The sequence below is a fragment of the Cervus canadensis genome, chromosome Y (genome assembly GCF_019320065.1).
Source record: "Cervus canadensis isolate Bull #8, Minnesota chromosome Y, ASM1932006v1, whole genome shotgun sequence".
NCBI classification, from domain to species: Eukaryota; Metazoa; Chordata; class Mammalia; order Artiodactyla; family Cervidae; genus Cervus; species Cervus canadensis.
The window spans coordinates 4,760,961-4,772,653 of NC_057420.1; the positions used below are offsets into that span (position 1 = coordinate 4,760,961).

General features: G+C 42.5%; 1 protein-coding gene across 1 annotated transcript in view; it reads right to left on the reverse strand.

Annotated features, from left to right (window-relative positions):
- The window catches only part of LOC122436394 (formin-like protein 3), a 45,358-nt gene extending 39,259 nt beyond the window's left edge, over positions 1 to 6,099 (reverse strand). Inside the window, exons 1-3 of the mRNA XM_043460206.1 lie at positions 5,866 to 6,099; positions 5,648 to 5,744; positions 5,131 to 5,496 (exon numbers count right to left, since the gene is read on the reverse strand). Of these exons, the coding sequence (XP_043316141.1) occupies positions 5,131 to 5,496; positions 5,648 to 5,744; positions 5,866 to 6,099 (697 nt within the window). The remainder of the gene's footprint in view (positions 1 to 5,130; positions 5,497 to 5,647; positions 5,745 to 5,865) is intronic.
- Between the last annotated feature and the right edge of the window lie 5,594 nt (positions 6,100 to 11,693).

Consider the following 11,693-nt stretch of genomic DNA (forward strand, 5'->3'; position numbering starts at 1 on the left):
TTAAAAAGCAGTAAATAAAAAGATGGTACCTCAAATTTACTGTGTGCTTACACATATATGTAAGATCATAAGGAAACACATCAAAATGTTAATACAGCTTACTTCCAAGTGGCAGGGTTACAGGTGATTATTTATTAGCTTACTTAGATGTTCAGACACTTATTAAGTTTTCTATCATGAATATGCATCACTTTTATAACTAGAAAAGCTACTAAAATGAATTCATAGCTTTGCTAGACTACAAATGAATAATTTTCACAATATACTTATAGACACATTAACTGTAATTCATGTTTTAGCTCAGCGATTTCTTACTAGTGGCACCTTTTTTGTTGACTTTATAATGATAAACAAGAACTATTATGAAAGTTCCGTTATTTAAAGCTACAAATTGTCCAATAATTTTTTATACAACTCTAGCAAAACTGCTAACACCAAGATTAACAGCAAAATTTTTTTTGCTGTTAAGATTAACAGATAATTTTTTTCAAATAACAGCAAAAATTATCTCTGAGGTCTCCCAATTTATATCACAAAGGGAAGACACACTATTTTCTCTAGCCTTAATTATATAATCTTGTTGCAACAGAGAAGACACTGTTATTACCTAGCTACATTTAATGAATGAAACTTTCTCTACTTTGTTTCAACGAACTTGCCCTGTGACTACTGCATTATTTAACAAGTCAAATTCTCACATTATATTCTATACTATTAAAACTGTTTCAAATTTGATAACTTTAGCACTAATAATTTGGTAGCAATAATTTTCTTGGCCCCTCAGAACTGCTTTCTAAGACACTTTATAACTACTGTATCTTTTTATTTTTAAGCTTCTAAAGCCTGTGAGGTACTAACTATAACACAGCTGGCTAAAACCAGCTGTTTTAGCTGCCTAAAACCATTAAATAGAAAAAAAGTCAGTCTAAGTGAAAGCAATACTTAAATGAATGCTAGATCTCCATAACATCCCTGTAAGAAAATATTAAAGAATAAAAACCAAACCAAACTTAAAGGTTAATTCCACACCCTGTGTGATTGGCACAACTCATTCAATCTTTCTGTATGTACAGTCCAGGTAGTTTAGGCAACAGCTACTTATTCTAAATAAGAGAAACCTATTTTGAACATCAAAGCTGTTCCCTTAAATCTAACAAATGTCACTACAGCTAAGAGAAACAAAAACATTAACTTTCCCTCTTGTCCTTAAATTCTTGTGCTCTTAAGTATTTAAGAACATAACAAATGAGTATCAGTCATTCTGTGGGTTCCATCTAACAATAACTTCTCTACCATTAATTGTCCATACCACACAGGTGGAATTATTGCATGCACATCACAGCCAGAGATTCCTTATCATGACTGAGGATGCTTCTATCAACCAATAAGGGAAACCATTTTCAGATCACATTCTAATGATAATCACTTTCACCACGTGTCTCCGAAACTCTGAGGTCTAAGTCAAAAAAGGCAAATCAGAGGAGAGACCAGTATTCCCATTCAACCATGTCCCCTCCAATACAACCAAGCTTTTCAAGCCCATGTGGACAAACCACCCAACTACAGTACGGACAGTGAGGAATGACTATTACAAAGATAAGAACAAAAAGTTCACCTGACAGCAACTAATCCTACAGAGTGAAACAAAAGCGCAGGAGTGAGACACATGGCAACAGCAAGGAAATAAGGGCAGGAACTTCTTGGGACAGCGTTCTTGGGTGCAAAGCCACAGAGTTTCCAGGAGTTTCACAACTACAGCTTCCTTTCTTTAAAAAGTTTTGTGTCCCTTGCTGTCACTTTGGGTACCAAAAAACCCCAAAAGATATGAGATGCTATATATTTTATCCACTGCAGCAAAGTTTACAAACTGAAATATTTCCTCCATCGTCAATCTGTTACATACAGAAAGTCCTTCATTGTTTTCCGTCTTAAAAAGAACCAACTTCTCAGAACCTGATTTTACTGATGAGACTGCAACTGTTGTAGGTTTACACATTTACAAAATATCCTGTACCATCACTTACTAATTTGTAAAGATAACAAAACAATCTTCAAACATGTTTTTATACTTTTTCACACATCAGCTTTATAAAACACACTCTGAAAGGAGTATTTGAAGCCTCTGCTTACACTACAATTTCCCTTAGAGTAGTTGTTTATCTCAAATGGTAAAATACAGTAGTTTTAGGTGTGCACACATGAATACACAAAAAGTATTTTCTTTATGGAATAAGATGCATTTATTACTTCTGACTTGCAATCCATGCAGACTACAGTTGTGTAAATGACTACTAACCTGGAAGGAAAAAAAAATTCTGAAATTCTCTAAGTGTTTATTTACCAAATAAATCAGTGAAATATCACACCACTGAGGTTTTATGTAGCCATCCTTATGAAAGTTCAAAGAAGTGTGATTTTTAAATGTATATATTAAAAAATTCAATGGTTCTTTTCAGTAAGAACTACTTATGAGTGATGTTAATACCCATGAGAAAATTTATAACTGTTAGACACTTTTAAATATTAGCAGAAACTAAGTACTGAATATCAAACACTAGCCACTTGCAAACTTCATTTAAGGATTTTAGAGAAACTTAAGAGGGCAACAAGTTACAGATAAGAAAAGGCCTCAATTAGCTCATGACCATAATACTCCTGAAAAAAAAAGTCAGTTTCAGTGCTGTGTGGTAACCTGTCACATACTCTGATACTCTTCAGCTAAAACAAGAACAAAATTCTCTCCCACAGCTTCTTCCCAACAATACAAGATTCAGAAAGGAGGGATACTGGTCTCTGAAGCTGTACTGATACATCCCAAGACCCCAGAACAGTGTAAGGCTGCCAGGGCTAACGCCATGACAGGCAGCCTAGATTAGGAGTAGGCCTGGTTTTCCGGGGTAACAAGATTATCAGGCCACCTGGAGCCAGCCAATCAACATGCGCCTAGTAAGAAAGAGGGAACCTATCAGGGGAAAGCTGAAAAGCCCGTGAACGCCCAAGTTTGAAAAAAAGCACGCCAAGGTTTGGGCCAATAAGATTGCTTTGCAAACATGTACCAATCCGTTTAAGCCATCTACCAACTGCTTATGCACACCCTATAAATTTGGATAACAGCGTGGGCTCAGGGCTCTCTGACTCCGCGCCACTATGCGGCAGGAGCCCTGACTCCAGTCAGCAATAAACTTCCCTTTTTGCGAACTGCATTGTCTTGAAAGCCTTCTCTCTTCCCAGTCGGGGATTCGGACATCGGGCATAACACAGTACCTGGCACACAGTCCTCTCAGTATTTCCTAAATGAATGAAGGAGTGGAAGAACAGGTAGGGACAGGCACAACAAGAGATCAGAGAGTTGATTACACATAGATAAAGGTAGAGCTGATTAATCAGAATATCCACAACAGTGAGTTGATGTCAAATGTGAGCTATTCCACCTTTTAACAATAATTTTGTATTAGAAAAAGACAAGACTTCAAGAACAGCAAACTTTTCTTTAAAATTTATAAAATTATTTGAAATTCTGAATAATTCTAGATTCTGCTCATTTAGTAGGAACTGATTCAGTAAGAAAACTATCACTACTCACAAATTCATAAACCCAGTTCACTGTTTATCATTATAAAGGAAAACGTGCAAGTGAGCTTGATTAGAGCTCTTCTGTCAACATTTGTTACTTTCTTTGTACTTTCTCACGATTACTTAGGGAAAAAACTTCAGATATTCAAAATCCCTTTAATGTGCATTAAAACATCTAATTCTCCTGATTATATCCTACCTTTATTCACATAAAGTCTGAAGAGTCTTCACATAGGCATTAACATTTTTCTTATTACCATCTGGGAATTCTGCATCAGGTCTATTTTTTCCTTCTAAATTTTCAGAATCCAAGGAGGTCCTCAAGTTCTCTAGGTCGGTTTCTTACTCAACTAAGACAATTACATTAATCTTTCCTCTGAAGTGAAAACTACACTTTAGAAAAAGCATGCTTTAAGAAGTGAATACAAACCCTCTCTTCACCGCCCCCCACCACACAATATAACGTGCTTGTGATTCTAAGACAGGAAACCACAGCTTCTTCTCTAGTTGTCCCGGTTTAAAATCTTCTATTCAATTGCTAGTCTGTCCACCTAGACGTCTACCTGTTACACAAGCGACATGAGCAAGTATGCCCAGTTTCTGTCCCAAGACTACACTCTAATTGCTTGCCATGGGCTATCTGATTCAGATTTGACATCCAAAGTTATTCCCTATAATACTTAACACCAAAGGGGTATGACTTAATTTAAGGCCAAAAAAGTTTCTAAACAAAAATACTTTTGCTGTCACTAAAACCTAGAGTAAAGCAACTCACGGTGGTGATTACTTCTTCTTTTGGGCTTCTATGGCTAGGAAATGAAGAACCAACCGACCCATTCGTTTTCTCTTGAGTGGCTAGGCCATTCCTGCACAGGAGGTTGTAAAGTGCACTGGAAGGTTGCGGATGAAAGATTCTGTAAACACACCGGCGTTGTTGGTGTATTAATACAGAGCACTGCGCGGAACTTCTGTCACCGCGTCGAGGGTAGGTGGACGGCAGAGCTCTTCCCGCGGAGGGGAAGAGCGGGAGAGGTCCGTCCCCGGCATCCTTTGGCAGGCCATCCTTTAGGCACGGTGATTTTTTTCAACTGCTGCGAAACCTCACGTGAAAAGTTACACACACACCCCACACCGGGAGAACGTAGACGGTCCCCGTCCTCGCAGGGCTGGGAGCCCCGGGGACCGAGCAGGAGCGAGGAGCGGGGTGCAAGGGGTTGGGCCTACACCCCAGGAGCGCGGCGAGGTGCCGGGACCGGCTGAGGGGCCCCGGCCGCAGCCGACGCCCGCGGGGCGACCGAAGGCGCAGCTCTGGGTGGGGGGCGCGGCGCCGGCCTCGGACGCCGGGGGCGCGGGGAACGGCCCGGGAGGGCGGCCGCGCCGGGGTCCCGCGCCGCCCGGTTGCCGGGAAAGCTCGCGCCCCGCGACCGGCGGCGTGGGGGATGGGAGGCCGGGCCTGGGGTCTGTTTGGTGGGGGTGGGGGGGGTCAGCCCAGGCCTCGCGTTCATCTGTCGGCCGGGTCCCCCGACCCGGGGTCCCAGGCGCCGAGAAGAGACTCACCGGAAAGGCCCGGATCCGCATCTTGGTGTCCTTCCGGCTCCCCGTGCCTTTGCTTAGATTCAACATGGTGCTCGTCCCCTCCCCGGTGGCGGTTTCGGGTCGCACTCCGAGGCGCCGGTGTCACATTTAAGGCGGGCAGGCAGGCGAGGGGAGACGCTGGGGGAGGCGGCGGCGCGGCCCCCGGCCTGGGCTGGGGAGCTGGCCGGCTCCTGGGCGGCCGCAGCAGCGGCTCGGTCTCCGGCGGCTCGGGTTCGGCTGGGGGACTGCGCTGGCGCGGCGGCTCCGCGGGGTCCACCCTCACGCCCGGCTCGGCTCCCTTTATCGCGCTCCTCCGCGATGGCGGCGGCGGCGGCGACGTACAAACATCTCACTGCGCAGGTCGAACGTCCTCCTCCTCCTCCTTCTCTTCCTCCTCCGCCTCAGCGAGACGAGATCCGGCCCAAAGGCTGGAGGCGGGGAGGAGGTGGGGAGGAGAGCCTGAGAGTAGAGAGATTGGGCGGAGGGGCGGTGGGAGGACCGGAGGGAGAGGCGGGCGGCCGCGGCAGGAGGAGGGGGACGCTCAAATCTCGCGAGAAGAGAGCGAGCGCGCTTTCCCGGGTGGGGCGGGGCGAAGCCTGAGGGAGGGAGCGGGCAACGGGAGAGGAGGAAGGGAACGGGGATTTGGGGAGGTGGGAGGGGCCAGCGGGGCGGAGAGGTAGGAAAGGGGCGGGACTGAGGTGGGAGGAGTAAGCTGACTTTTTGAAAGCGGAGCGTTGGCCTGGTTAAGGGGGCTGCTGATTGGTGCAGCGCCGGTGAGGGGGCGGGGTCCTGCCACGTGGACGGAGTGGGCGGGGGAAGTTCCGAGAGCCGGAGCCGGACTGTAGCAGGCAGTGTTCGGCTCCGCTTGGCTGGGCCGACCTCGCTGGGCTGGGCTAGAGCGGGAGGAGGGTAGTCTCGGGGTGGAGCGTAGGGTACTAGGTGGGTAACCATGTCCTGAAACTGGTTCCTGTGTTTTTCTAGAGCATGTGGACTAGGGATGGGTACTTGACCAGAAGCCAGAATATATGCAGTGTCGGAAAGTAGAGTCCTGTATGCCTAACAAGGTATTCGGATTGGATGTGCACACTCCAGCTGTCGGGATTGAGGGATGGAAATCCATAAAATTTCCTTAAACTGCATAAGCTCTTGATTCACTATTGTCTGAGAGACCTAGAACTTACTAGTATTAAAATTTGTATTTCGTTGCCATTGAAATAACAACTCCCTTAACGCAGTGCAATATTTTGGCTAATGGTGTTAAATAGAAAATAGAATGATAGAAACCTAACCTTAACCTGCCAAATCATTTTTTCCATTACAAGAGTATGATACATTTTGAAAGCAAAAATTTTTGTCTTTCATTTCAGTTTGCTGATAATTTGGGGAAAGAAAAGTTTGACATTGCGTTCAAAAAGTCTAGTTTGATCAGTTTTGCTTTTCATTTATTATGGATTTTGCATCCTAATTGACCTCTTTGTATTGTTATATTTGGATTTCTGACTGCAGAGGAATATGTGATTTCCCACTAACGTTTGCGATATCATTTTAAGTAAGAACCTGTTGGGATGAATATTAATAGAAGATTAATACTTTCTAAATTTATTTTAATGCCTTTTTTTAAGCTGAAGTTTAATTCTTTTTAAGCATTTGGAAGATGGGGGTTTTATTTTATTTTTTTAATAAATGAACTGGGATGTAACTTTTGGATTTGTTCGCTGTAAGGTTGGATTTTCCCTAAATTTACTTAATCCTGATAACTAGATTCACCAGTGTTGTGCTTTCACCCCTTACTTGGTTGAAATGCCCCACTGAAAACATTTTCTTGTTCTGTTTTCTGTTACTTGTTAATAAAACAGAGCTTAAGAAACAAGGAAATGGCAACCCACTCCAGTACTCTTGCCTAGAAAATCCCATGGATGGAGGAGTTTGGTGCAGACTACTGTCCATGGGGTCGCAAAGAGTCGGGCACAACTGAACGACTTAGCAATTTGGGTGTTGCTTGAAGCAATACCTATGTAAATACTGAAGCTAAAAATAGGTCAAGAATTTTGTTGATAAATTAACAATGGGAGGGACTCTGATTTAAATGTAAATTACTAGGAGTCTTGGATAGGAGATTATAATCTGCATGCTGATTGAAACTTCATTTCCGTAATCATTAGAAGATATTAACAAGCAATGTTTTTGTATTGGTTGCCGTGTCAGGTGGCTCAATTTCTTTGTAATGTAAGCACCGCTCTGTCCAAGGGATTCTCCAGGCGAAAACACTGGAGTAGGTTGCCATTCCTTCCTCCAGGGGATCTTTCTGACCCAGGGATCAAACCCACATCTCCTGCATTGCAGGAGGATTCTTTATGCACTGAATCACCTGGGAAGCCCTTCTACTCTTTTACTGGATATAGTTTGTGTCTTTGGGGGCAAGGGCTAGGCTGTTTGTCTAGAGTCCCTTATCTGTGAAATGGAGACAAAAATAATGTTTCTTCCTTGGGCTACTCTGAAATTTAGATGATAAATACATTTTTAAAAACCCTGAAAGCAGTGCTCAACACAGAGTAGTCACTCAAAACCTGTCGGCTGCTATTGTCTTCAGTAATTAAGGCCCAGCTTATACTGTCTTCCTTTATTCAATAAGTAGGTTTCTTTAAGAATGCTTTATGCTTTTACAAAATGAATCTTACTTGGATTTCAGAAACCAATTAAGTAGTTTTTTAAAACACTAGAGAACCAGTGTAGGGTTGTCAACTTTATTTGGCAAGTAAGAGCATTAGAGGGCTTCCCAGGTGGCTCAGTGGTAAAGAATCCCCCTGCCAATGCAGGAGTCACAGGAGATGCCAGTTTGATCCTTGGCCTGGGGAAATCCCCCAGAGAAGACAGTGGCAACCAACTTCAGTATTCTTGCCCAGGAAATCCCAAGAACAGAGGAGCCTGGCAGGCTACAATCCACGGTGTCACAAAAGAGTTGAGCACGACTTAGCCAGTAAAACAGCAACGACAAAGAGCATTGAAAGAAAATAAATAACCGGAAGTATAGACTAGCTTCATTATTTTATTTTGCTTTTTTAAGTATTTTAACCACAGAAATGGAGGAAGGTCAGTTTGTGAATGAAGAACAGTTCTTTAGAAAAATGCATTGAGCTGATTTTTCTTCTTTCAGTGTGAACCTGAGAAAACACCAGCATTAAACACCACACTAAAAGCCAGCATTTAGGAACCCCCCCTTCATTAAAGCATATGTCCATGTAATTGTGAAGCGTATAATCTCCTTTTGTTTTGTGAACTCAGATTTTCATTTATGGTTTTACTTAAGCAAAATTTAGCAGCATTTTAAAGAATCACTCTCTACTGTCTCCCTTTAGGTTGTTAACCACAAAGACCCAGAAAAATTCTTCAAAATGAATTTGTCTGCCACTGCCATAAAAAATTCTCCTGCTCATTTATTTATTCATTTACTTAAGAAATATTTAGTTAATGGCTGCCATATATCAGGTGGTAAGGTAAATAAGACAGATGAGACCTACCATCACAATACATAGCCCTTCCTCCCTCCCCCATCCCCAAAATTTGGAAACCGACAGGTCCATGCTGGATTTGGCAATAACTTTTTTGTACACTGTAGTCCAGAAATCAGAGCTTTTCCTTCCTAAAAAATCAGCATCCTCAAAATGCCTATGAAATATCCTCTAAAGCAGCAGTAGACCATTCTCCTAGTCCAGTCGTGTTCCCTGACCTGCAAATAGCAAATGAACTTTCAGGATATTCCTTTTTCTCTCAAGTGCCGCCTGATCCAGCAGAGAAAGGAGCGTGGGACTAGGAACCCACTAGATGTTACATGCCTATCAGTTGGTATTCCCACTTATGCTGACCGTGTCCTGACACAGGAGAATTGTGGCCCCATTTCCATTTATTTGCAGGGAGCACGTGCAGTCAGAGAAGCCAGGAAGCTGAGTGGACCAGCCTCTTTTCTACATCCCAGTCTAGAGATGGGCAGTACAGACTGAGAAGCCAGTGAAAGGCAATAGCTGCTTCTTGGCCGTGAATTTCCAGGTATCCAGGATACCGAGCCACATTAATCACTGCATCATACCTAGTGATTTGATTCTGCAGATATTGCTTATTAAAACAGCTGACTGCCTACCAATTTATTTGGAAAGATCTGCTCATTGGCTTTAAACAGCAAAGGCTGTGTTAGGGGAAGATGCACGTTCTTCAAATTGGAAGGGAAAGATTCGTAGATATTATCACTTCCTTGAAAAGAAGGGCTCAATCTACTTTCTTCCTTGTCTCCAGCAGGCAACTAGTAAGTATTGTAGGCCGTTAAATTTGTACATGTTTAGAGCAGTAGCATTCATGTTTGCTTTATGAGATGACAGGTTATAGGAGTATTGGATTGACAACATAATCACAGAAAAACTGTAGATCTTTTCTACTTTTTACTGTTTTTTATATGTATATCGTCTACACAAGAGCATGTAAGACCTATGAGCATAGGAAACAAGTTACATCTTGAATTAAAATCTTAAATGCCCATTGTATCATAAAAGCCCATCTCAATTGTTTATCACATGTCATGCTAAACAAAATCATCTCACTGGCAGCTCTGGAAATCTTCTCACTGGCCTGGACATGTTCTGTTTACTCCACATTTATCCAGTAAATTAATATTTTGAAAATAAAAATGTCTATATATACAACCGACAAACCTAATTTAACAGAATACATATTCTCAATTAAAAATTACAGGCATCGTGTCAATGTAATTTTATTTTGAAGACAAATAATTTCCTCTTACTGATAACAGTAACTATATAAAGAAACCTCTGGGGGGCAATTATGGATATGTATTGCGCTCTCTTTCATGATGAGTAAAACGCATGTTCAAATTTATAAGTCTTCAGCTCTGTCTTTGTGAAGTAAGTTAATTTTGAAGATGAGATAAAATGCGGTTCCAGAGGGCTATAAATGTAAATAGTCTAAATTTTATGCTAGATTTGGTAATTGTGTGAACTATAAATGCAACAGTCAACAAATGTAATAAAATAGTATTATCTTTCAACTTCTTCAATAAGCTGTTTGTTTTGAGTTCACAGTAAAACCTATATTCTTTATTGTTACATTTTCAATAGTGATGATAGAAATGAAGAATTAACTTTAAGAAACTTACAGATTTTTTTTTTTTAATTGTTGGGGCCGATTTCTAGCCCCAAGTTGATATGATCAATTTATTCCTAGCAATAAGTTGATTTGAAGTTACTGGTATCTGAACCTCCTGGTTCTTGAATGGCTGGTTTTTGGGCAGACAATCCACTGAAAGGATGGTTCTAAGAAAGGGGCAATGTGGACACCTTGTTAAGACGTAACAGGCAACTTTATATCTCGCCAAGGTTAAAACCTTGTAAAGATTTTTCATGTATAAGAACTTTAGGTATGGTCCTTCTCTGCTGAGGCACTTTGTTGAGAAGTGCCTACCTCTGCATGAAGCTTCATCTTTTGGGATAAGTTGCTTTAGATGCTCATATTGTCAAGGCAGTTTCACACTATTTTATTTTTATAGTTATGTTTGTCCTTGTTTGGGGAGTGGTACTTGTTATTAACATCTCCTGATTCCTTGTTTTAAAGGATTCAACTGTTGGGTGTGGTCTTGGTGGGTAGTGGAGTCCATTTCCTATCACAATAGCCAAAGGGGCCTGATGCCCACTCTCCACTGCCCAGCTCAACGTGGGGATGTGTCATGTAGACTCAGGCAAGCGGGCCTTCTCCTTGAGTTGGGGGCTGAAGGACACAGGGGCATTTGGTGGGCATACAAGCAGTGGCAGTGGGTGGCCTAGGCTCCTCCCACTGAATGACTTCAGTGTCATTTCTGCTCTTCAGCTTTCCAGAGGTCCCTGGGTTCCTGCTTTTTCTCCAACCCTGATCTTCCCACCTCCACGCCTTTCTGTGACTCCTAACATGCTTTCCCCAATTTCTATTTTCACTTAAAATAGTCAAAGTTTGTTTCCACTGTGTAACAGTCAGAGTCCTGGCAAGAAACAGATGGCTCACTCATACAGGGAAATTGAGGCGAGTTTAATTCAGGGACTATTTACAGAAGTGTGGGCAGAGTTAGGGAGTGACCACGGAATGATGAAGCATCTGAAGACTTAACAACAGAAGGGAACTTTGCATCCCTTCCAGGCTAGAAGGGCTACAAGAAGTGGCCACCAGGACCTGGAGACAGAATTCTCTCTGAAGCTATGGAACCAAAAGCTGTCTGAGAAGCTGAGACCTTAGGAGAGGACCCAAGCTTCTGGCTCAATAGGGAGGCAGACAGGGTAGAAAATATCCCAGCCTCACTCTTCTCCTTCCTCCAGACTTCTGGCTGGTAACCTCCCATTGGATGAAGCTAACTGGAAGCCAGAAGGCAAGGAAGCCCATTAATGGGGCCCATAAAGGTCAGCCTTCCTGAGCACAGAGCAGAATGGAGAAGGGAACAGGGAATATCTGTGCAGAGTGCTTGTGAATAAGATTCAACTGATAAAAATAAAATACACATTTTTTTAAACCCCTTC